The sequence below is a fragment of the Ursus americanus genome, chromosome 8 (genome assembly GCF_024610735.1).
Source record: "Ursus americanus isolate L20-20 chromosome 8, mUrsAme1.1.p, whole genome shotgun sequence".
NCBI lineage: Eukaryota > Metazoa > Chordata > Mammalia > Carnivora > Ursidae > Ursus > Ursus americanus.
This window is the reverse complement of record NC_142134.1, coordinates 14694525-14721378: the sequence shown is the minus strand read 5'-3', so window position 1 is coordinate 14721378 and position 26854 is coordinate 14694525. Positions and strand designations below refer to the sequence as shown.

The following is a 26854-nucleotide window of genomic DNA, read 5'->3' as shown; positions in this document are numbered from 1 at the left end:
ATGCTAATTGATGGCAGGTTTATTTGGGTTTCAACCAAATACCTTCAGTATCAGCAAAAGAGTAGTTGGTGGCAATCAACCTGTTCGATTACGTCCACCTATCAGTGAAAACGTTAACAACACACCCTATTGTATTCCATTTATTTATAAACGGGGCGTGTGTGTGTGTTATAATAGGTACATTTGTAAAAACATACAGAACATAGAATTTGAAAGATTGGGTTAAAAAAATACAAATAGAATTCTAACACTTTCTGTTCACTTGGGTAGAAGTTTTCATATTTTATTTCCACACCCCGGGGAATGGCCTTGTACCCACTTCGGAGAAAATAGCTGTTGATATCATGGAAATTGAGGATAGTTTCTTTGGCTCAGCAGCCACAACATTTTGCAAGTATTTCTTTGAAAACTCGCTTCACTGTGCTATTGTTCTTATTTTTTTTAACTCTTAGTACTGCCAAAACAACAATTCAGACAGTGCGCTTTTGTAAAGAATAAGGAAGGGTTACTGGAATCCTCCTCCTCCTTGGAAACCTTCTCTGACCCAGCAGAAGTGAGGGCACGCCTTCTGCCCACCCTCCAAAATAAGCCCTCTGCTCCACGGGACCTTCAACCCCAGGAAAAAAGCAAAGGCATTTTTATCGGGCTAAGGCACACCTGAAACTTGAAAAGTAATTATACCCTAGATAAAAATATAACATCTTGGAATCACTTTGAAATTATTTTCCCTGTTTTCCTTTTGTTTCTTTAACAAAGCCTCTGAAATCTGTGGGCTTTCTTTAGTCAACCTATTTGACCTAAACAGTCTTTCTAGCAGAATTACTGATAAAAGGAAGAGTATTAAGGAGTCTAAATTCGGGGCCCCTAGTGGCTCAGTCGATTGAGCATCTGCCTTCGGCTCATGTCGTGATCCTGGAGTCCAGGGATTGAGCCCCACGTCGGGCTCCATACTCAGCGAGGAGCCTGCTTCTCCCTCTCTCTCTGCTCCACTCCCACTTGTGCTCTTGCTCTCTTACTCTCAAATAAACAAAATCTTAAAAAAAAAAAAAAAGTCTAAATTCAAATAATTTTGTTGATTGGTAGGTTTCAAGGGTGAAAATGATTAATTCATTTATTCAAGAAATATTTTTTGAGCATCTACTATGTACCTGGCGTTGTTCTAGGCATGGGGTATATAGGGCTGAACAAAGCAACCCAAACCCCTGCCCTTCTGAAGCTTATATTAAGGAAGGGAAGTTCTTTTGTAGATAGGGATGCGAATCCCAAAGGGAACTCAGGAGGACATAACTCAAGTGCTTACAAAATCTCGTTCCCTCATCTCTTTTCTCTCGTCCTCTATTTTGAAGAAAAATTCTCTAGGAAATTCAGTGTATTGATACAATATTGACATCATATAAAGGACCACATCCTGGGTACAAAGCAATTGTCCCTAGTGAGAGTTGGGTAAAGAGTTGTTGTTCAGTCAGTCAACCCTTCCCTCTCAACTAAGTCAAGATAGAGAAACATTTTCAGTGTATTCCAGAGAACTCAAAGGAAATATCCCACCACCAGCACAAAAATATAAGATTTGCTCTGGGAATCCTTCACAGAAGAAGAAAAGGTGGTGAGGTTGGCTCTCTCAACTGTGGTCGGTAGCCGGGCAGGTCGTTGCTATGCTGATCACCTGGAGCCCAGGTCAGGACAGCTATCTCAAGAAGGGCTAATGAAGTGGTCTTAGACCATCGTGCATGAGAAGAGAAAGGGAATGGACAGCAAAGGTCTCAGCACCTGAGACAACCCACCTGCTATGGCTTCAGACCCCACAGGAGGCGCAGGTGGTAATGGTTAACCTCTAGCACTTTCCACGACTACACATTAATCCAATGGTGATGGTTGCAAGTTGGGCCCAGTGTTCTCCTCACACCTGGTTGTAGAGCCCAGAACTGAAGCCGATGTGAAAAGTTGCATGATCGTGAGTTACGGGACAGAGATGAGCAGGAAGGAAACCCTTGGCTTACATATATTCCCACTGCAAGTTCTCCTGAGCCCTCTCTGACCATCATCCCCACCATCTTTCAAGACCAAGCATCTTCTTTCCTCTTAAAAGCACTCTTTTTACCTATGTCTTGTCTCACCCTTGACCTTATGTTGTGTGAAGCCAACTCCTAAATAGGTTTTTGCGTTACTTATTTTCGTGTGTGTACCTGGTCTTGAGCCAGAGAACACGTTTCTCGAGAACAGAGCTTGAGCATCTTACTTCTGTCTGTTCCTCTTGGCCCCTGGCACAGTGCTATGTACATAGATACTCGCTTGTATTTGTTGAATAGTGGGAAAAAACGTATGGCTGGCAATTGAAAAAAACAAACAAAAAAGCAAGATGAGGCTGTGAAAGCAGAAGGTAGAAGGTGATTTAGATGAGGGTGGCAGAAAAAAACAAGGCATCCCTGTTTGAGTTTGAGTTTGTAACATAGCAACCTATCGTGTGTGTGTACGCGAGCTTCCGTGCGGCCTCCAGTGCAGACACACGCACTCATTGGATCTCTCTTCCTAGCGGAGGGAATGCAAGTGGTTTATTGTTACACCTGTTTTATGGCTGTGCTCAACACTTATATGTATGAGTGATTTGGATAAGTAGATTGGTGAGCCCTAGGAGTAATACATGGGTAAGGAAAAATAGTCCTTTAAAGTTTCTAAAACACTGTAATAATATATAAATCTTTTGCTTTCCAGCTGTCAGTGGTAGCTATAGCAATTAACATATATAGAACATCAAATGTGGAGGTGCTCCTACAGTTTCTAGAAGATCAAAATACTTTCCCCAACTTTGAGCATCTGGCATACTGGCAAATACAGTTCAACAATATAGCTGCTGTCATCGTATTTTTTGTCTGGATTAAGGTAATTTACAAATTTCATATTCTGGATTTTCAATAATATTTTTCTTTTCTTTTTACTAACATGAGTCACACAAAATGCTGGAGGACTTGAGTTTGCTTTTGTGGCCAGATTCAAATAGCCAGCCATAGCCGCTTCACACTTTGCAAGGATACTCGCGGGACCCATGTGATCCTTCCTCTCACTGTGAACGGTGCTTCCTACGACCTGACCTGAACTCTTGCAAGACCTGTCCCTGCAAGGTTGTTTAACAAATGCCATAAGACCTGGGCCTAGGGCTACACTACCACAGGAACAGGTCTGAGTTTCACCTGACATGGTGTGACCAGGTGAAGGAAGAGGAACTAAGAATGAGGGGTGCGCATGGGGAGGGATGGAAAGATGCATTGGAAATGGTCTATAGAAGGATTGCCTCTCTACCGGGTGGAGGCCATGCGGAAGCTTTACCTAGAATTGAGGTTGGGACAGATACATACTCTTCCAAGTAGTACCTTAGTTACTTTCTCCTTCTTTTCTGAGACACAGTGTGCAATTCCATGTGTGTGAAAGGTTAGGGCATTTCATATGCAAATGAGCCTCAATTCTGGAGTTGCGGGAAATTTTAGTAATAATGAGGCAGCTGCCAGCGTGTCACCTGTCAAGTTCCAGGATTCTGCTATCCAGACGGTAACTACTAGCCACAAGTGCTGTTGAAATTGAAATTTTAATTAATTAAAATTACCTACCATTAAACATTCAGTTCCTCTGTCACTCTGCCACATTTTAAGGTCTCAATGTCTGAATGTGGCTGGTGGCTCCTGTATTGGACAGTGGAAATAACGTTTCCATTGTGACAGAAAGTTTTATTAAACAACACTGTTCTAGAAGCTGCTCACCAATAGTTTGGTTTTGGTTTTTTTTTTCCTAAATTGGTATTCACACCTGGAAGGCCTGAGATTTATCAGAGGGTGTAGGCCCCATCCTATATCTCTCTTGCTATTTATTTAGTTACATGCCTGTTCAGGAAAAACCACCGCTCACACACCAAACCGTAAAATGAAATAGTAATAATAATCCAAATCCAATAGGAATTAAGTAATGTGATTACAACAACCCTCAAAAAATGCTTATGGTGGCCAGAAACGATGTATAAGAGTCCTTTAAGTAAAATTCTGGTGATTTCCTTTCGATTTGTGCCTCAGGCTAAGTGTTTTATTTAGTGTTCTGCTTCTGAAACTTAAAGAACCATTAAAGTTCTTTAGGGCAGGGACTGTGACTCAACTGCTAATGTATCCCCCTCCTGTTCTTCCACTGGGTCTTTGAGCTAGAGCTGCGAGGTTGTCATGCCCTTGGGCTGTGACGGGCAACCTGAACAGCCATCTTAGTGTCTGGCCTACAGAGATGTTCAATATGGCTTTGCCAGTAGACGGAGCTGGGTTCAGCCGCTGGCTCTGAGCCCTGGCTGCCTCCTGGGGGCAGGATACCAATATTTCAATCTCATTGCAAAGATCTGAGTCAGTATACATAGCTCTTCCCATAATGCCTGGCACATAGTTGCTAAACAATGAATGACCGTTAATAACATGCAATAACTATTTCCGAGGGTGTTTTTTGTTGTTCTTTACTAGTTTTCATTTGTGCCCTTTTTTTCCCCCTCTTTTAGTTTAATCTTTCTTAGGGGATAGAATATTCCTAATCCTCTTAATTATGATTTGACCCTGTTTTTACTTTATTGCAACCATCATGTAAAATGTTAGCAACATCAGGGCAAGAGCTTTGTTCTGTTCTCTGCTGTTCCCAGCTCCAAAAACAGTGCCTGGCACACGGTAGGCACTCAACAAGTACTTTGTGAATGAGAAATAGAAGTTCCTGGGTTTGGGGGAAAAAGCAAGTTATTATTCTCTCTCTTCCGAAAATGTTGTTGTAAAATATATGTAACACAAAATTTATCACTTTCACCGTTTTTAAGTGGACAAGTCAGTGTCATTAATTACATTCACAGTGTTGTCCAACCATCACCATATGCATGTCCAGAACTTTTTCATCATCCCAACTGAACTCCATATCTGGGAAACACTAACTCCAAACTCCCCCCTTGCCCCAGGTGCTGGTAACCTCGTCTGTCTCCATGACTTTCCATATTCTAGCTACGCCATGTTAGTGCAACCGTACAATAGTTGTTTTTGTGTGTGTGTCGGGCTTATTTCACTTAGCATAATATTTTCAAGGTTCAGCCGTGTTGTGGCCTGTCAAAATTTCATTCCTTGGGAAGGCTGGATAACATTCCCTCGTGCATATCTACCACGTTTTGTTTACCCACTCATCTGTTGATATCTTCCTTCTGTTACAGCTCTTCAAATTTATCAACTTTAACAGGACCATGAGTCAGCTCTCCACAACCATGTCTCGGTGTGCCAAAGACCTCTTTGGCTTTGCGATTATGTTCTTCATTATTTTCTTAGCATATGCTCAACTGGCCTACCTTGTCTTTGGCACGCAGGTTGACGACTTCAGTACTTTCCAAGAGTGTATGTAAGTATATATGAAATTAAAAAGAAAAATTTAATCAGAGATGTCACTGCCTTCTGAAGGATAAAAAAATCTTCGTGGTTGCTATTTAATGAACAAGTATCTTTAAAGTTATTTAAAAATAAGAATTAATTATCTTTCCCAGAAACAACCCACCAATGCAAAGACGGCAATGCATAGAGCTTAAGATAGCAGCTCTAAAGTAACGAGATAGAGTGGAACAGCTGTAGTAAACCATTACTGTTACAAAGACGGAGGGCTTCTCAGCACCAAATGCAGGTGGCAGCTTTTAAGAGACATTTGCCTATATTTTCATTCTTACTCAATATTGTTGCCATGTATTTTAGTCACTTTTTTTTTTTTTTAAGATTTTATTTATTTGACAGAGATAGAGACAGCCAGCGAGAGAGGGAACACAGCAGGGGAGTGGGAGAGGAAGAAGCAGGCTCATAGCGGAGGAGCCCGATGTGGGACTCGATCCCAGAATGCCGGGATCACGCCCTGAGCCGAAGGCAGACGCTTAACAACTGCGCTACCCAGGCGCCCCTTGTTGCCATGTATTTTAAACATGGAGTTATTTTCTAAGAAAAAGTGATAGTATTTCTAATATTCTAAGAGAAACTCAAATCGGTATAGCAATTTTCAGTCTTTTTCCAAAGTTCTCAAATATAATATGAAGACCAAAAAAAATAAATAACCAGTATTAGATTTCCATGCCATTTAGAAAGAAGTTAGTTAGGAAAGAAGAGGATTATGATAATAGAAGTTAATAGGGCTTTGTGCTGGAGGACACCTAATTAATGTCACTGTTTGATGGAAGTCCAGAACAGAAATGATTATACTGATTAAGACCCAGCATTGGCAACACACAGCCACTCAACACCACTTTGAGTGCATGTGAAGATAGTGGATCTTTGAATGCATACAATTTTGGCTGTCTTTCAAGTCTTTTTTTAAGAGGTTTTAAATTCAGAACGAGGGTGACCGTTGTGAAGTTTAGAGTTACCATGTTTTAGCCAGATTATGTGTTAAATTCTTATAGCTGATTGCTTTATGTCATCTAATAATGTTATTATATTTTCTTTTTAACCAAATGGAAATAACATATCTAGCATGAAAGCATATCATTTTTATTCCAGAGGCCTCAATTGGTCATATAAGTAGCAGGAGTTTTCCAAAGGGATTGACAGTATTCTATTATTTGGCAGCTATCTATACTGATAAAAAGGTCCAAAAGTGTGAAATCATCTTTAAGGAGTGTTACGTCAATGCTGGACATTGTTTTTGTATTGTGGTGTTTTGTTTTGTTTTGTTTTTATAGTTTCACTCAATTCCGTATCATTTTGGGTGATATCAACTTCGCAGAGATTGAGGAAGCTAATCGAGTTTTGGGACCAATTTATTTCACTACATTTGTGTTCTTTATGTTCTTCATTCTTTTGGTATGTACACTTTTGTTCATAGTGAGGCGATTTAAACTTCATAAATCACCATCATAAAATCACCATCTAATCATCAGAAAACAACAAAATTGTCTCCATTTTCAATAGATGTTATAAGATCCTCTGTGTAAAGTTCAGTAATTCAGTGTAAAATCCCCAAAGTTGGTTCGAGTATTTAGTGGTTATGTGTACGGTGTTTACAGATTGAGTATTAGATCTACTTTAGTAAGACGGAAAGAGTCAGGAATATCAAGCAAGTCTGTTTGTATCTTATACGTATGTATCTTTAGTTTTATCAGGTTTTTTAAGGATTTATTTATTTATCTTAGAGAGATGGGGAGAGAGCACGAGCGGGAGGAGGGACAGAGTGAGAGAGGGAATCTCAAGCAGACTCCTCGCTGAGCGTGGAGCCCGACACAGGGCTCCATCTCATGACCCTGAGATCATGACATGAGCAGAAACTAAGCATCAGACGCTCAACCAACTGAGCCATCCAGGTGCCCCTGTATCATTAGTTTTAAAGTTAAGCCTTTCTAGTTTCTTTTTTCTATTATATGTTAGGGAAAACATAGAGGGAACAGTAAGCCTTTTTCATCTCTAATATTGGTAGTTCTTTGAATCCTGGAGCACCTGAATCCCTGAATCTCTACTAAGAAAACAAAAACCAGGAATTGAGAGCTCTGCAGCAGACCTTTTAGTTTACTGCAGGTCACTGAGTTTTCCCTCTGCCGAATGAGGGACACACCTGTGGCCATTCAAAGTGGTCAAATGTGGACTTGTTTGAAGGTTGTTTTCTAGGAGGCAGTGCCCTGAAACTACTCAGTCATTTCATCAAATCAATCAGTAGAACACGTAAAAAAGCTTTTAGCTTCTGTCTTTACACTAAAGTAATTTTTTGTGCTATTACACAAAAAGGAAATGGTCTCCCTGCACCCCACAGAGAGAGAGGAGGAAGCTACTGTCAGTACAGACTTTTCTCTAAAGAAATAACAAGCCAGGTGCAGCACTGGCCACTTGTCTGAGATGACTGCCAGGTGTTAATTTATTGCCCTGACTTTATTTTTTTATTATTTTTTTACGATTTTATTTATTTACATAGAGAAAGAAAACATATGAGTGGGGGGAGGGGCAGAGGGCGAGAGAATCCCCTCTCCACTCAGGCTCCATGCCCAGCGCTGAGCCGGATTGCATAATTCTGAGATCATGACCTGAGCCAAAATTAAGAGTCCTACACTTAACCGACTGAGCCACCCAGGTGCCCCTGCCCTGGCGTTAAAAGAAGCCACAGTGATGTGAGGTGGTCCAGCGGAGCCAGGAAGCAAAAGCCTATCATCACCAGGGAAAGACCTCTGATTACACAGTCAAGCGAACCTTCCGAGACAGGGTGGAGAGAAGGAGGGGGAGAGAACATTGATTGCTTGGGTTGGGAGGGAGTAAGTGGCAGATGTTACTCTGGCTGCCCTTAGAATTGAGCATTAAGCCAGGAACTTACATGCATTTTATATTTTATTCTCATTTCTGCTACAGAATCTTAAATAGTATTCCTCCTTAATTTGTAGCAATTTAGTAGCCCATTAAAATAATAGAGCTCTCATTTGTTCATTCCCCAATCGTTCAATAAATATTTACTGAACCACTATATTCCAGGCAAGGTGCTAGGTACTGGGGGTACTGTCGTAAGGAAAATAAGAGACCAGACCTGCACTCAGGGAGATTCCACAAACTTGTGGGGAAAACAGACATAATCAAATACATAATTCTGGGGGCACCTGGTTGGCTCAGTAGGTTAAGCATCTGCCTTTGGCTCAGGTCATCAGCCACGTGCTTCTCCCTCTCCTTCCTGCTCATTCTCTCTGTTGTTTTCTCTATATCTCTCTCTCAAATAAATAAAATGTTTTTTAAAAATACATAACTCTGTAGTTACAAACTGTAGCTATGAGATGAAAGGAAAAGTGAAGAAAGCATGTTGAAGAAGGACCTCATCAGTTGGGTGTGGCGTTTCAAGAAAACCTGTGGGAAACAGGTGTTGGAAATACAAACCATTATCCTGGGGAGGGGAAAAGTTAGGAAAATGAACTTACCATTACTGAATAATAATAGCTATAAATTATGTAACGCTTACCATGCTTGAGGCCCTGTCCTAAGCACTTGACATAGATTATCTCATTAATTCTTACAACAAATCTGTAGGGGAGGAACTATTATTTCTCCCATTTTATTAATGTAAGAACAAATAAATTTTAAAATAAAGATTAGAACATTTAAACAGTATAGTTTTGGCAGTGCTAAGACTGAAACCCAAGTGTGCTTGACTCCAAAGTCTGTCTTTTTCACTAACCTTATCTTGACTGTCTTCTGTGAAGCCTACTGTATTCCCATTTGCAGAGATCTTTTTAACTCTTCAAAATATGCTCTGTATCTCTAATAATATTATATAACAATATTTGGAAGAAGCATAGAATTCCACTTGTCTATATTGACTGTTGGAGTTTGAAGAGCTATGTAGAGTTCTACACCTCTCATAATTTCTGTCAAATGAGAAAAGTGTAGAGAACATAGGCAAGCAAAAATAATAAAATAATCCCCCCATCACAGGTAAATACATCGATATCTTGTTGTTTTTCATTCTTGTCTCTTTTTGCAAAATATATCACAATATATGGTTTGTAAGTAAGAAAATATATTGCATTTTTCTTGGTATGACTTAATGAAAAAAACAATTTTCCCAAAGAGTACAGTAGCAAGACTATTAATTTATGTTTTCTTAAGAAATCAGATTGTTAAAAAAAAAAAAAAGAAGAACAAAAATGCATATGTCAAATTTTGGATTGATGTTTAGGAAGTATATTTAGGTTTCTTCTTTAATCTCAACTTTCCTTTGATTTACAAACAGAATATGTTTTTGGCCATCATCAATGACACTTACTCTGAAGTTAAATCTGATTTAGCCCAGCAGAAAGCTGAAATGGAGCTCTCAGATCTTATCAGAAAGGTATGACAAGCCCTAATTCTCAGAATTGTTTTATTTTCTCCATAAAATGAGCATTGTTTCAGCCAGATTCCACATCAACATTGATCCATTGTCATGGTTTACAATAAAGAGTAGAGTGCTACATTTCAGGAATAATTTAAATATTCTCTGTCTTAGAGCTAGAGATGGGTATGCTGCTGGCTTGGACTGAAATTCTGGGAATCTTTTAATGCCCTAGAATTAAATTCTCAACAATCTCTTTTGACTCTTAAGAGCTGAGCTGCTGATTTACCTTTACTTGTTTGGAGGATGCCTCTAGTTGGCTGTCACTTGCAGATCCGAGTTCAGAATAAACTGGGAGGGAAGAATCAAAAGACACTTCCACTTTTTCTATCTCGAACACAATTTTTAAAAAGAAAAAAAAGTTTTAGAAGCAAACATTTTGTGGTTCACTCCTTATCCTTGACCTTCCAGGGAAGTTTTAAAATAGTCAAAGGAAAAAGGCCACAGAGTAAGGGCCTGAGAACTTTCACTTATACACCTTCTCAGGAAGTGGTTAAATAAACGGAAGGGTGGGACCGGAAGCTTGTGTAGCTTTGTTCTTCTCAATGTGACTTCTTTATTTGGTTTAAAGTATAAAACTTAAGCAACAACAAATAACTACATCTAAAGTACGCAGCCTGTTCTTTAACATCATTTTGCTAAGATACCAGTGGCTCCTTGACTGTGATCTTTTTCTGTTGGCTCAAGTCCTAAGACTGTGTTGTCGGTGAATCATGTTGGAACAGAGAACTTCCAGTTCTTCAAACAAAATCCCTTGGATGGGACCTAAGACTTGTGTTATCCTGAATTTTGCACAACAGTTTATTACATGTTAGCAAATCTCCAAAGTGTATACGAGCAGTCCTGACTTTGCGCTTTGGGGCTGAGATGCACAGATTTCGGTTCATGTTAAATAACACCAGCCTCGCAACACACTTCCTATTTCAGTTATCACAGTATCTTGCCTGTGAATAATACTATAAAGTGTGCACTTCCCATTGTCACAGAACATTTCAGTTATCAGAGTATATTAACTGTAATAGCATAGCATGTAAACTTCCCTGCTAGCTCTTCAGTCTACAGATTGTTACGTAAGTAATGGATGTGTATCATAATCAGTGAGCGATAACATCACCTCTTACGAAGTCTAGGCTAGGTCACTGAGCACCTGCTGTTCCGTGCAGGCACCAAACAGGTGGCTGTGTTGCTCCTCTGTCTCCCTGTCAGAAACCCCCACATGACATTTTACAAGCGTGCATAACTGAAAGGGAGAATGGGCCTGCAAAGATAAAAGCAGAGCAAAGAAACAAAGGCTGATAACACTGAGCGTAAAGTTCAAAACAAATGTAAGAGAGTTCTAGAATGCTGCCACCTTCCGAGATCTTAAGTATCTGTGCAAAGACAGATACGCAGTCAAAGAACTTAGTGAAGGCAAATTTATCAACACGAATGAGGGTAGTGGTGGTGATGGAAAGTTCCGACAGTGTCTCCGAGGAAGTGACACTGGCAAGCAACATCACATTCAAGGAACTCTGGAGATACTTTACAACATTGAAAGGGCAAAGGATAAAATGTTGGGAGCTGATCTATATTAAGAAAGGGTTATAAAAGCTCCTCAAGACATAGAAAAGAGGCTTCCTCCATATCCGGTTGTACAGGAAGAAGGGAAGCACTATTCAGACTACTCTGGATAACATTTTTACAAAGAAATAAACCATTTTAATTTTAATGTTTCTAGTGTTTTATATTTCAGTATACTAAAGGGATACTCATTTTACTGTTGTTTTTTTAAATTTCCCTGTAAATTTATAACCAATACCAAGGGAGTTTTTAATGCTTTGATTAAAAGTTTCGTTTGTTTTTTAAGTTTATTTATTTAAGTAATCTCTGTGCCCAATGTGGCGCTCAGACTCATGACCTCGAGATCACGAGTCACAAGCTTTTCTGACTGAACCAGCCAGGTGCCCCTGATAAGATGTTTTAAAGGTCACGGAGCAGTCATAATTTTTCCTGTTGATTATTAACATCACTTTGCACAGTTCGGGCTTGTGTGGTTATTTTGACAGTCCTGCAGTACCGTGCAAAACAAGGTCTACACCAGTAGTTACTAGTGTAAACGGATGGTAAAGCACATGGAAAAGGAGAGTAAACTAAACCCAGTCTTTTCTTTTCAACAGGGCTACCAGAAAGCCTTGGTTAAACTAAAACTGAAAAAAAATACTGTGGATGACATTTCTGAGAGTCTGAGGCAAGGGGGAGGCAAGTTAAACTTTGATGAACTTCGACAAGATCTCAAAGGGTGAGAATCACACTTCTGAGGCCCTGGCAAATTCCTGTATAAAGATAAGTTCTTGGTGATAAGGATATTTCTGGCCAGAGTACTCAGACGCTCTTCTTTCAGAGTAACTGTCTTTCTGGAACATATCCCAAGAGGAGGGCTGGCCGTGATTCAGCAGTTTCTCCTTTCTCCCTGCATCTTGATGTCTCTGTGTTTGCGTTGGACCATGTATATGAATGATTTCCTCTGTAACCTCTCGCTAATTTCAGGAAGGGCCATACCGATGCAGAGATCGAGGCAATATTCACAAAATATGACCAAGATGGAGATCAAGAACTGACCGAACATGAACATCAGCAGATGAGAGACGACCTGGAAAAAGAGAGGGTGAGTCTAGTGTAGGAGAACATGATCTGATTCAGTCCTCACAGTGTTTCAGACACCACGCTAAGCAGTGGATACTGAGAGTCTCTCTGTCTTTCTGCCTCTTTCTCTGTCTCTCTGTCTCAGTCAATTTACGCAGTAGCACCCAGCGTATTCCAAAAAGGATATACGACGTAATAATATGTAAAAATACAGTAGGTTGGCGTAAATGTAAAAAAACAAAATGAAAAATGAGGTAAAACAAAAGTGAAATATAAAACTAGATTATGAAGCTAAAAATGCAAATACATATATGCTTGTTAAAGAGTGAGCTGCAAATTTGGCCCTAAGCTTTCTCGTCATCAGCTTGAAAAGGGAAACTTAGGAGTTATGTATAGTTCGCAATGTTCATGAGAGTGGGGGGAAAAAAGATTCCTCAGGAGATATATAAAGTTAGTTGCTCTCTAAATTAACATTTACAATAAAACAAAACTAGCAGCTGCCTTCCATTTGAGCACTTGTCATGAAATGGTCTTTTATAATCAGAAAGGATGATTAAAAGCTTTTAACATTAACTTAAAAAATAAATGGTTAAACAAACCAAAAACTATCCATGGTATTTGAGGTACAGAGAACCCAGGTGAATACTCTATACAAAAGTCCCTTTTCTGTAAGGACGTAGTATAGAACGTGAGTTCTAACCTGCTCTGCAGAACGGTGTCCGTAGGTGGGAAACGACCAGGTACGGTGAAATGTGAGCAGGAGGACAGTGAGTAAAATCATCTTTCACGAGGCTGTATTTAGTCAAAATTTTTATTCTAAGATTATATCCTTCCTACTTTGTAGCTATTAAATGTGTTCTCTTTTATGAAAAGGTGGTAATATATTTCTTCGTTGACTTTTTTGTTGTTGTCGTTACATTTTTAATGTTCTTGCTTGTCCAAACAAGTTAGCAGTTTCTTGCTGGTCATTAAAAGTCTGTTTTGAAAATTTGCCAGTCTCTGAAATTGAGACGTGTGGGAATCACAGTCTGGTGTTAAATGGCACCTGCCCATGTCCCACGTGCCCAGGCCCGCAGGGAAGCTCCGCGCGGACTGGGTGTTCCCGCTCCTCACTCACCGATCCCATGTTCTTCAGGAGGACCTGGATCTGGATCACAGCTCTTTACCACGTCCGATGAGTAGCCGAAGTTTCCCTCGAAGCCTGGATGACTCTGAGGAGGACGATGATGAAGACAGTGGGCATAGCTCCAGAAGGAGGGGAAGCATCTCCAGTGGGGTTTCTTATGAAGAGTTTCAAGTGTAAGTATTAAAGAATTGGCACAATTTGGACTGACGAGTTCAGCTGAGACCAAGCAGCTTCTTCTACTTCTCGCAGTTTGATTCTTCCCATTACTTACCATCAGTTCTTTTTTTTAATAACTTTTAATGGTGTTTTTTCTTTTGATAAAAGTAATACATTCCTTATAGGAAGATTAGCAAATAAAGAAAAACAAAAGAAAACATTAAAATCTCTCCCATTCCCACTAAACCAAAATGCCAGTTAACCTTTTGGTGTTTGTATCTTCATTTACATGTGGGTTTTTTTTTATGTTTTTATGCCCTTAGCACATGGTATACCCTAAAGGATGTTTCGTGTTCACCTGAGAAGAATGTACGTTCTGCTCTTGTTAAGTGGAGTGTCCTACAGGTGTTTATTAGGTCTAGTTGGTTTATTCCCTATTGTTCTACCTATTTGTTCTATCTACTTTTGGGAGTGGGGTATTAAAGTCTCCAACTATTATTATTATATGTCTGTTCCTTCCTTTCTGTAAGGTTTTGCTTTGTGTATTGCTGTTCGTGTGTATGCATGTTTATAATTGGTACATTTTCCTAATAGATTGACCCTATTTTCATTATAAAATGTCCTACTGTATCTCTAGTAAGATTTTTTGTTGTTGTTTTAAAGTCTTTCTCATCTGATATTACTACAACAACTCCAACTTCTTTATTGTTGCTTTTTACATGATACATCTTTTTCCATTCTTTCACTTACAACCTGTTTGTATCCTTGAATCTCAAGTATGTCACCTGTAGACAACATATAGTTGGATCTGGTCTTTTTATCCAGTCTGATAGTCTTTGCCTTTTGATTAGAATGTTTACTTCATTTACATTTAATGTTACCATTGATATAGTTGGACTTACATCTACCATTTTATTTTTCATTTTCTATAGGTCTTATGTCTTTTTTTGTTCCTCTTTTTCTCCTTTATTGCTTTCTTTTACATAAAGTGAATATTTCCTAATGCAACATTTAATTTCCCTTAATAGTTTTTTTCATTACATTTTTCAGTTATTTTTTTAGTGATTGCTCTAGGACTTAACATATACAAATCAATTTATCAGAATCTACCTCAGATTTATATTAACTTAATCCAAGGAGATCTAGAAATATCCTATATAACTCTGTTAACTCCTCCCCTTTTTTGTGTCATTATTATACACAGTCATCTATATATGTTACAAATCCAGTATCACGTTGTTAGAATGATCACTTCATAAAAGAGCTGAGACAAGAAAGAAGAGAAAGTATATATTTAGAGAGTTTGGAATATTCTTTTTCATATTTACCATTTCTGGTTCTCATCATTCATTCCTGTGGATTCAAGTTACCATCTGGTGTCATTTCTGTATTCCAGTACAACTTTGATAATACCCACCTCCTCTGTCCTGGTATTGTCAAATATATTATTACATTTTTATGTGGCCCAACATATAATCAGGTACATATTGTCTTACACAGTTGCTTTTTAAATCAGTTAAGAGGAAAAAAAGGAAAAGGAATATGCATTTGTGTTTTTACAGTTGCATAATACTGTGTACCAGTACCAGTGCTCTTTGTTTTTTCATGTGGAGTCTAATTACTATCTGGATCACTTGCTTTCAGCCTGAAGAACTTCCTTTAGTATCTCTTCTAAAGCAGGCCTGCTGGGGCACCTGGGTGGCTCAGTCAGTTAAGCCTCTCCTTTTGGTTCAGAACATGATCTCAATGTCCTGGGATCGAGCCCCATGTCGGGCTCCCTGCTCAGCCGGGAGTCTGCTTCTCCCTCTCCCTTTCCCTCCCCCCAGCTTGTGTGTGCTCTCTCAAATAAATAAATAAAATATTTAACAATAAAAATAAAATATAAAGCAGGCCTGCTAGCTAGAATTCTCTGTTTTTCTTTATCTAAGAATATTTTTATTTCTTCTTCATTTTCTTCTTGTCTCCACTGTTTCTGATGGGAAGATAGCTGTTAATCTTACTGAGGTTCCGTTGTATGTGATGGGTCACTTTTCTCTTGCTGCTTGCAAGATTTTTTCTTTGTCTTTGCCTTTCAATATTTTGACCATGATCTGTCTGGACGTGGATCTCTTTGTAGTTATCCTAGTTGGAGTTCATTAAGCTGCTGGGGTATATAATATTTTCATCAAATTTAGGAAGTTTTCAACTATTATGGCCTCAGATTTTTTTTTTTTTCTGCTTTCTCTCCTTTCCTTCTGGGTCTCCTATCCTGTGTATGTTGAAGTGCTTACCGGTATCCCACATCTTCACTCTTTCTTTCCTCTCTGCTCTTCAGACTCCATAGTTTCTGTCCATCTGTCTTCAGGTGTGCTGATTGTTTCTTCTGCCAGCTCAAATCTGTTGAGACCCCGTTAGTGACTTTTTGTTTCATTTATTGTACTTTACAACTCCAGAATTTCTCTTTGGTTCTTTGAAATAATCTGCATCTCTTTATTGATATTCTCTGTTCGATGAGACAGTGTCATCATATTGTCCTATGTCTTTTTAAGCTTGATTTCCTTTAGTTCTTTGAATATATTTATAATAATTACTTTGAGCTTTTTGTCTACTAAATCTGTCTGGGCCCTCTCAAAGGCAGTTTCTGTTGCTGGCTCTTTCTCTGTGTATTATGGGTCACATTTTTTTCTGTTTTGTTTTTTTGCCTGTCTCATAATTTTTTATTGAAAACTGGAGATATTAAAGAAATATTACAGCCATTTAGAATACTTATTTTCTTCCTCCCCCTACCCCCCAGGCTTGTTCTGTTTGCAGTTTGCATGCTTGTTTTTTAATGAAGTCTATTTCCCCCACATTGTAAAGCCTCTGATGTTGCCTCTCAGAGGGCAGAGCCGTGACCACGTGACCACATACAGTCCTTTTGAAAAGACAGTGCTTTTAGCAGGGCTCTCATTGTCTTTCCTGGATCTGTCTGTGAAGCCTTCTGCCTCTCTTTTTTTTTTTTTTTCTTTTTAAAGATTATTTATTTATTTATTCGACAGAGATAGAGACAGCCAGTGAGAGAGGGAACACAAGCAGGGGGAGTGGGAGAGGAAGAAGCAGGCTCATAGCGGAGGAGCCTGATGTGGGGCTCGATCCCATAACGCCGGGATCATGCCCTGAGCCGAAGGCAGACGCTTAACCGCTGTGCCACCCAGGCGCCCCACCTCCTGCCTCTTGATATTACTTCCACCTCTTAGCTTCCACTAATTGTTGGCTGATTGGTCTATTGTTTTCAGTAATGCCTTGGGATATAAACTGTTCACACTCTGATCCAATTCAATCCAGGCCCCTTTGCAAGGGTAGTTTTTGAAGCCAGTCTTTAGCAGTCTCCTTAGCTGTCTCTTTTCCTGGTTCTTTCTGTTAAGCTAGCTGGTAAACAATTTACCTTTTTTTTTTTTTTTAAGATTTTATTTATTTATTTGACAGAGACAGCGAGAGAGGGAACACAAGCAAGGGGGGTGTGAAAAGGAGAAGCAGGCTTCCCGATGCGGGACTCGATCCCAGGACCCTGGGATCATGACCTGAGCTGAAGGCAGATGCTTAACGGCTGAGCCACCCAGGCTCAGCAAACAATTTTCCTTTTTTATCTCATGAGGTGACCAACCTAGTCTGAACGGCTTATCACCACAATCTCTGATGTTTTGAGGAGCCCTCTTAGGCTTAGTACTTTGTTCCTAACAAAGCCAGTCCTCCTGGGGGAAGCTTTGGAGCTCTCTGTTCTTGCCTGACTCTCCTCGTGGGCAAAACCTATGTGCCACTGATTCGGAGCTAGGGGCAGGGACGGTAGTCTACTTCCCAAAGCAATACCCCTGTTTCATGAATAAGCCACTGGGCTAGGGTGGTCTTCAGTCTCCTCAGCTTTCCTCTCCTGGCATGGAAACTCCACCCCACAGTTGGCGGTTGGGTGGAGGAAGAGAACCTCGTTCCTCTCAGCCACTCTTGCCTGGATTAGATCCTCTGCAACATGAATTTGGAGGTGGGGCATAGAGATGAGACATGCAGCAGCCTCCGCCTCCCTCAGAGACACCACAGCCCCCCACTGGGACCCGAAGGGAGTGGGGGCCCTGTGTCCATGCCGAACCCAACTGGAGTGACACTTCTGTCACACTGAGCTGGGGGAAACAGAGAGGGAGTAGACCGTAGACCATAGCTCACATGTCAGACTCTCACTCTTCTTACTAAAATCCAGTGGATTTTCTTAAATAAATGCTTCTTCATTTGCTGTATACTCTTAAGATTTACAGAATTTTGAAAAAAATTTTAAATAATTTTCAACAGTTATGGTTGTTTCTCTGGGGAGAGTGCCTACAGAGCCCCATGCCACCATTCCAGAGGTTGTCTATTTCTATGTTTTTAAAGCATTTATGTAATTTTTTATTCAAAATAATGGGATCATTAGTGAACAGTGTTTTCTAACTACTTTATTTGCTTAATATATCATGAACTTTACTATTTCATTAAATAATCCATCACTATATAATTTCTGGTGTCTCCTTGGAATTCCATTGTATAGATGAACAATAACACATTTGAATAATTTTCTGTTAATTATAAAAATAGTCATTTTTATTTTTTTTTTGAAAGATTTTATTTGAGAGGGCGAGAGAGAGAGAGAGCACAAGCAGAGGGAGGGGCAGAGGAAGAGAGAGAAACAGACTCCCCACTGAACAAGGAGCCCAATGTGGGGCTCGATCCCAGGACCCAGAGATCACGATCTGAGTCCAAGGCAGACATTTAACCAACTGAGCCACGCAGTCACCCCTAACATAACTATTTTTCAATGACTCACTATTAATAAGCAGAACTCTAATGAGTATGCTAGTAGCCAAAAAAGCCAAAAAAAGTATACATATTTCCTTTAGAAATTTTTTTTTAAATGGTATATCTGAATATAAGCTAAGCATATATTTTTAAGACTTCCAATACAATGTTGACTTGCAGAGAAGTTGTGCAGTTAGCATTCCCATCAGCAATGTACGAGTTTATCGCTAAAGCTTGAGACTATTTAGAATGTGTTCAGATTATCATATTGTTTAATAAAAAATATCTTAGCACTTCCATTTGAAAAGCCAGCTGGGCTGAAAAGGCAACCGACTACACAAGGTGGCTTTGACCCTCTCACCTGTGCTTTCCCACAGCCTGGTGAGACGCGTGGACCGCATGGAGCACTCCATCGGCAGCATCGTGTCCAAGATTGACGCTGTGATCGTGAAGCTGGAGATCATGGAGCGGGCCAAACTGAAGAGAAGGGAAGTGTTGGGAAGGCTGCTGGATGGGGTGGTGGAGGTAAGTGGTCATCTGACACAGAAACACTGATTCTATAAAATATTGGGGTAGTCATGTTTTGTAACCTTTAATCTGAGATGCGTGTTTTGAAATGTCTGTAACTGCAGATCAGTGCAATCAGATGATACTCTGGAGGTGTTACTGAGTACTACAAGCACTGATGCTTCTGCCTTCACTGAATGGTCGAATTAAGCAAAAAGTTACTCCAGTAGCTCCAAGAATTGCTTTCTATGCTATCAATCGCCAGTGTCAATTAATGACAGATTATTTGGCCCCTTAATTTCCTAGGGCAACTCCTAAGTACAAAAGTATGCATCACCCTACCCCCAACATCGTGGTCTCTTTTTCCTTTATTAGGATGAGAGACTGGGTCGTGACGGTGAAATCCACAGGGAGCAGATGGAACGGCTGGTACGGGAAGAGCTGGAACGCTGGGAATCTGATGATGCGGCTTCCCAAATAAGTCACGGTTTAGGCACACCCGTGGGACTGAATGGTCAGCCTCGCTCCAGAAGCTCCCGCCCTTCTTCCTCCCAGTCTACAGAAGGAATAGAAGGTGCAGGTGCAAACGGGAGTTCCAATATCCACGTCTAGGACATGTGTTAGTATGTGTTCGGATTGGTGAGAGAGGGGCTGTCCCGCATTGCCATGGCAAGTGCACTGTCTGTATGCCCTGACCACCACAGGATGCTGGTCTTTGTGACCAGCTGTTAATGTTTCTGCACTTTAATTTATTTTAAACCTTGCCCATGGATCAAAGAAGATTTTTTTTTTCTCACGTAAGAAATCTAGGTGTAAATATTGAGTCTAGGAAAAAGTCTTTGTAAAGTATACGGAGTGGTGTGCCCACCTGCTCCCATGGCTGAGTCTTCTCAGTTGACAATGAAGTAGCCTTTAAAGCGAGGAGAGAACTGTCAAAAGGCTTCTGAGTTTTATTTCCCATCACAAAAATCAGTATTGTCCTTTTTGCCCAGTGTGTGAGGGGAAAGTAGAGGCATTCCTTCCCACTCAAGCTGAGCTCATGGACATAATATAGAGCTTTCTTTTAAGAAAGGAGCCTTTTATTTCAACTACCTTTCTGGGGTAAACTTTTCTAAAAGATGAGCTGGAAAAGAACCCCAAACCATAGAATGGGTATGTAGTCATTATGCTAGAATTCGTATGAATGGTTAAGCTAAATGTTGAATGTTGTGCTTTTTTTTGTCGTCGTTACTGTATAGTATCTAATGTCTGTGGGAATAACTTCCGCTTATTCACTCTTTTTACTCTGAGCTGCAGGAAGCCACCAAGGATTGATTGTGGGTTAAAACGTCATCTCTCACCATAACATGGGAAAACTGGAAGGAGCCCTATCACTAAGTTTGACTTATTCTAATAATTAGTTTAGTATAAAGATTTGTCCATATATTCTCTTCCCAGGTGATCCAGCTTATTTGCAACTGATTTTTATGTTGTAATGAATCTGGGAAGGCCAACTTACTAAATGTTTTAAGTAGGTACTGAAGGTTTTGACTCAGCAAATGTGTTCATTTACACAAAAATTTAAAGGACTTTTGAAATTCATATATAAATATTGTAAAACTAAAGTTTGAGTTTTATGCTGTTTTGAGAATATAGAACTCAAATACTCTTTTTTTTTTTTTTTTTTTGTGAGAGAGAGGGAGGGGCAGAGGGAGAGAGAGAACCTTAAGCAGGCTCCATGCTCAGCACAGAGCCCAACTCGAGGCTCAATCTCTTGACCCTGAGATCATGACCTGAGCCGAAATAAGAGTTGGACACTTGAACAACTGAGTCACCCAGGCGCCCTTAGAACTCAAATACTCTTGATCCTGTATTTCAAAACTAGAATTGATCATCTAAGTGGAGCTCAGTTTAATCAAAAGGAGTTTCTGGTGTTGAAAATTCATTATCAGAACGTATCACCCGAAGTTTGAGTTTACAGCAGGTTTTTTTTTTTTTCATTAGGAGAGGGTCTCACCAAATTTATGGAGAAGAAATCTATTTCTCAATAAAAAGTAAAGATCTTATTTTTCAAGTGTTGAATGAGGTACCTTTTGAGAGCTAATGGGACGAGCAAGAGAGAATGCAGTGCTGGTGAATTAACTCCGACTCAGAGAACAGTAGAAGAGAGGCTTGTGTTGTAGTGCCTTGTTTTGAATTCACATGCTGTTCATGTAATTGGTAGAATATGTCAGTGAAATCTTCAATGAAAACATGAGCAAACAAACCTTTTTAAGCTGGCTTCCGTAGAAGTGATACACATTGGGTTTCTTTAACAGGATTTCTCGTGGCATTCTTTCCCTCTTTACTTTCTTTCGAATATGCTACACAAAGTGCTTATTACTAGGTACTACAGTTTGCATTCCAGGGATACAGAGTACGTATTTATGTGTACCATGTTGTTATGTGTAAACAAACTTCAGTTTGAAGTGCAGTCATTATGTGGTATCCATGTGTATTGACCACGTGCCATATATCAGTTATGGTCACTAGAAAGTCTTTTTATATACTTATTATTATACTGTTTCTCATTTCACCTGTAAGATTTTACAAAATTCTTTCTTTTTACCCGTAAGTTACATATTTTTTTCTCTTTAGTCATGGAGAACTCCCTTCTCATCCCTCTCCTATCATCTTCCCCTCTATATTTGTATTATTAAGATGTTACATATGCAAGTCTCTCGACAATCGAGATTTCATTCATGTGTAATATCGAGCACTTTACTTCTCAATAAAGACTTGGTATAAGTAATAGGTGTCTGTCTCCTAAGTAGAAGCAGTGGGTAATTTGTATCATGAGACTCATTAGTAAAGGCTTAGACTTTGAAAGAGGCATCTTCTTTCTTTATGTCCAAAGAGCAATCTGACATATTACTCCTTCTGCAGTCTGTGCCTCTAGGAGGTTATTCTGAGGATCCTGTAGTACTTCCTGTTGTGCGGCCACCACCTTTTATTATGCTTTTCTATAGTGAATAGTTGGCCCTAATATTTCTGTTATTTCAAAATCTTTGAACATAATTTCCTTGTTGGCTTTTCATGAGTTCCTCCATGGGTATATAACAGGAGTCAGAGTGCCGAATGCCAGGTCTATAAATATTTAATTTTTTTAAAAAAATTATTTTACAGGGAGAGAAAGTACATGAGCAGGGGGGAGGGGCAGAGGGAGAAGGAGAGAGAGAATCTCAAGCAGACTCTGCACTGAGCGGGGACCCCAATGCGGGGCTTGATCCCAGGATCCTGAGATCATGACCTGAGCTGAAATCAAGCATCGGACACTTAACTGCCTGAGCCACCCAGGCCCCCTGTAAATATTTAATTTTATTCAGAACTGTCAGATTGCCCTCCGGAATGACTGCCCCAGTCTACAATTCCACTATGGGCATGAGATTACCAGTTTTATGCATACCCTCACCAGCATCAGGACCATCCAGCTTCCTACTTTTTGTTAATGGCATGGTTTTGTTTTGTTTTGTTTTTAAAAGATTTTATTTATTTAGTTGACAGAGACAGCCCGTGAGAGAGGGAACACAAGCAGGGGGAGTGGGACAGGAAGAAGCAGGCTCATAGCAGAGGAGCCTGATGTGGGGCTCAATCCCACAATGCCGGGATCACGCCCTGAGCCGAAGGCAGACGCTTAATGACTGCTCCACCAAGGCGCCCCAATGGCATGGTTTTAAAGTAAGGTCTCACTTTATTTTGCATTTCTGACTCTTAATTCCTAAGGTTGGACATCCCCTCGTAATTGTTCAACATTTGGGTTTCCCTTTTGGTAAGTTGCCTATTCAAACCTTTAAAATCTTACACTTTGATCTGATGGGAAACACGTATGTTTGTGTTCATTGCTTATTTTTCTACTGGGTCACGGCCTTTTTTGTTGATTTGTGAATCAACAAATCAAGTTCCTTGTATGGTTTAAGTATTAATCCCTTATCGGTTTCGGACTCTTATATCTCTCATCCAACTGATAATTTTGTCAATATTTTCTTGGTTTTTATACTTTAAAAAATCCATCAATTTATTTTGCCTTATTGTGTCGGGTTTTGAGACCTTTGTAAGGTCAAAAACTTGTATTTATTAAACTTACAGTTTTACCTTTCACATTTAATACCTTGTGTAAGAGTAACCTTGTGTAAGGCCCACAGGTATTTTCTCCATACAGTGAGACAGTTTTGTCAATATTCTCTATTAAATAATTTAAGTTACTTTACCTTGTTACTTCATGATGTCGTTTCTGTTTCATGTATAAATGTGTGGTTTTTTTTAACTCTTTAGCCTTTTAAAAACTGATCTATGAATGTTCTTGCACAATTTTTATTATTATGACTTTATAGTTTGTGTTCATATGTGGTAAGGTCTTCCCCCCCCCCCCCCGAAATTGTGCTATTTTTGTGAAACTTTATTTTTCCATGCAAGTGTGCAAACAAGGTTGGTGGGCTCCTATGGGGGCGGGGGTGGACAGAGAGAAAGTTCCCACTGGAATTTAACTGTAATTGCATTGAATTTATCCATTAGTTTAGGGAGAACTGACATCTTAACACTATCAGAAACAGTTCTTCCTTTATTCAGAACTTCCTTAATGTCCTTTAAGTGTTTCTTACAATTTCTTAAAGAACTTATGCATTTTTAATATAGTTTTATTGGTAGTATGAGAATCTATTATATTTTCTAGGTGGTTATTGCTGATATGAAGGGAAATTACAAATGTTCTATAAATTAATCTTCCATATATCACACGTGTTGAACTCCTTTACTGGTTCTAACAGATTCTGTATTGGTTCTTTGGATTTTCTGGGGAGAAGAGAAGCTCATTTGAAAGAAAGGACAGTACTATGTTGGAGAGTAGCAGTGAGAGTAGACATGCTTGTTTTGTTCCTGGTATTCATGGGAATGTGTTTCGGAGTCCTGAAAGAAAAGCCGAGACAAGGACCTGAATTCAGATCGTTTATTTGGAACTGGACCAGGACACAGCGTGAGCCCGGAAGGGAGGAGATGCCAGTACACAGGTATGCTACTGAAGGTACCTCTGGAGGCAACAGGAGCCCAGCGCCACCTCCGAGGACACTACAGAAGGCCTCCCCTAATTCCTTGTCTGAAGAAGGTAAGGCCGGGGTTTTATCCATTGGCCCTGGTTCCTATTGGTGGAGGGCGGACACCCCCACCCTTTCAGGCCAGGCCTGCACTCGGGCCAAGCAGGCTCTTTCAGCTTTGCAGGCCGCACAGCAGCAAAGCGAAGATGTCTGTGGTGCAGGCTTGAGGGGGGGATGCTGTCAACACGAAACGAGCTCACCGGAACTGTCTGAGATCAAAGGCGCAGAGGAGACAGGCCGCAGGGCACCAAAAGCATCTCCTTCAGCCACCCTGGCGTCACTCAGATCCACTCGTGCCCTCATTAAGTCCACTGTGGGCTTTTTGAGGGAGGCCAGCTATCATCTCTAGAGAATATAATTCAGGAAGGTTAGTGGAACTTGCTAGTTCCCATTGCTGCTGCTGCGCACAAGGCCATAACGATTTATCTCCTCTCCCACCGTTTCTAGAGGTTTCTCACTCTTGGCCAGTACTTCAGCTGTACCGCCGGTTTGGTGCAGTGATCACACCCTCATTGCTGGGGGCTCAGAGCCCTTGTCCCTTATCAGGCTGTGGTGGTTTTGGCTGCCAGTAGAGGGTAACCACTGAGCATGGAGACACCAGGTTACTTCTGAATTCTCTGCCCCGTTAGACAGCAGTCAAGTCCAGCCTCTCCTGACACAGATGACCAGTGTGATACCTGCTTGCTTTGCCTGCTTTTCACCAGTGTGCAAATCTCCAAGTGTGTACGTGGCGGACAGTTTCAGGTTCCGTGGAACCCGCCCTGTATTTGGGATTTGGGAGCTCCACTACCGTAGAGCCGACAGCTGCAGACGGGAAGCATAAATTCTGCAAATGCGTTAAAGGGAAGGATGCTGAGCGAGGCCAAGATCACTGGCGTGTAGACCTGTATTCTGTTACTGTATACTGTCACTGCTGGGAACAAGAACCCTTGGTTTACTCCAGGGGCCTGCACACTTTCCATAAAGGGCCAGATAGTAAATGTTTTAGGCTTTATGGACCATAATGATCTCGGCCACAACTGCTTGGCCATCATAGTGCAAAAGCAGCCATAGAGAATACAAATACAAATGCCTGGGATTGTGTTTCAATAAAGTTTTATTTACAAAATCAGGCAGTGGGCCAGATTTGGCCTGCAGGCCATAGTTTGCCAACTGCTGGTTTAATGCCCGAAACATACCCTGGAGGATGGCGCTCTCATCCCTGCCAAGGGTGTCATCCATGAACTGGCACTAGGATGATGCGAATAACCTGTGTGATGTCCTGTGGGACGCAGCAGTGATAGCTAAAATCACTGAGGGCGCCCTATGAGCCAGGTACTTCTCGGCACTTCACGTGCAGTCCCTTACTTCCCCGTGACGCCTCCACAGAGGTGCATACTGAGAGAATCCCTGCTTTATGCGTGAGACAGATATAGATGAAGCCACGTAAGTAAATCAAGGCCACAAACCTGGTGAATGGCACATGACAAGGAGAGGAGGGGGGACATCTGCCTGAGTAACTGTAGAGAGAAAAAGGCCCTGTATTTGCTTCAGGGCTCCTAAAACACTTTTTAAAAGTACAACTCCCTGGTTTCTACTGGAGACCCCTGTGCCCATCCTGATATCTGCACATTTGCACAAATGACCCGCCACAGGTGATCTGGCAAGTTACCCGGGGATTAGTGCAGTATGTTCCCAACCGTAGCAAGAAAATAGTCTGCGTGGCCTTTGGCGGGTCACAGCCTCTGAAACTCAAGTTCCCTCATCTGCAAAATGAAAAAGATGGAACAGCTTGAGGTTTTCCAAACGCGGTACCGCCAAGCCCTTTGTTACTGAGATGATGCCTGGGGTTCTGTTGCGTGGCAAAGAAAGGAGGCCAAACCCTCGCTCGGTTGGAGCGGCGGCACTTTCAACTGTCACTTACCCGAGACCGCATAGTGCTGTCGTGTGGGGTTGCCAGGGGAGGAATGATCCCGCGGGTTAGAAAGGGTCGGAAGATCAGCTAATGTTAATGAGCTCACTTGGTTCTAAATGTGAGTCCGATATGTAGGGAGATACAAAATATGTGGTTGAATGCAGATGTCACAGTGATTGGATCGCGATCAAATTACAATGAAGTTAAAATGGCCTTACCTGGTTATTACAATCTAAATCAGAATATCCCAAAGAATCACCCGGAATTCCCAGGCTCACCCCTCAGAGATTTCTCAACAGCTGGGGGGAAAATAGCCTTTCCTTGCCTGCCTTCCTCACATAAGCATCCCAGATGGTCACTGATTCTTAGCAGGCAAGCTTGGGAAACCCTAGATAACAGCAAAGATATGTGTCTAGAAAAGAAGAATTCCTTCAACTTAGAATGTAAGTACCTTATGTTCACAGTGCTTGGTGGGGACAAAAAGCAGGCTGCAACATGTGAGTCAACCTTTTTTTTTTTTTTTTTAATGTATATACCAAAGACAGAAGGCCAGAAGATACAGCAAGACGGTAGAACTAGGTTTGGTGGGGTTCCAGGTTTTCTTTCCTTGGGATCTTTATTCCACTGAGAATAAACACAGACCTGGGAGGCTGAGGAGGGTACTGATTATCTCCTGCATCGTCTTGGTGACGATGAGCTCTTGCAACTATTCAGGTTAGCTTGGCACACAAATTCCTGAGGACGTAGAGACATTATTTGAGGTAATCTGAAATCCTAATTCTATCTTTACCAAGGAATCCTCTGATC

General features: G+C 40.6%; 1 protein-coding gene across 1 annotated transcript in view; it reads left to right on the top strand.

Annotated features, from left to right (window-relative positions):
- Positions 1-21818, top strand: part of PKD2 (polycystin 2, transient receptor potential cation channel) — a 52795-nt gene extending 30977 nt beyond the window's left edge. The window contains exons 7-15 of the mRNA XM_045791618.2: positions 2710-2877; positions 5204-5385; positions 6704-6824; positions 9718-9816; positions 12015-12136; positions 12385-12502; positions 13616-13779; positions 18919-19066; positions 19424-21818. Coding sequence (XP_045647574.1) covers positions 2710-2877; positions 5204-5385; positions 6704-6824; positions 9718-9816; positions 12015-12136; positions 12385-12502; positions 13616-13779; positions 18919-19066; positions 19424-19660 — 1359 coding nt within the window. The 3' untranslated portion in view covers positions 19661-21818. The remainder of the gene's footprint in view (positions 1-2709; positions 2878-5203; positions 5386-6703; positions 6825-9717; positions 9817-12014; positions 12137-12384; positions 12503-13615; positions 13780-18918; positions 19067-19423) is intronic.
- Positions 21819-26854: the final 5036 nt, after the last annotated feature.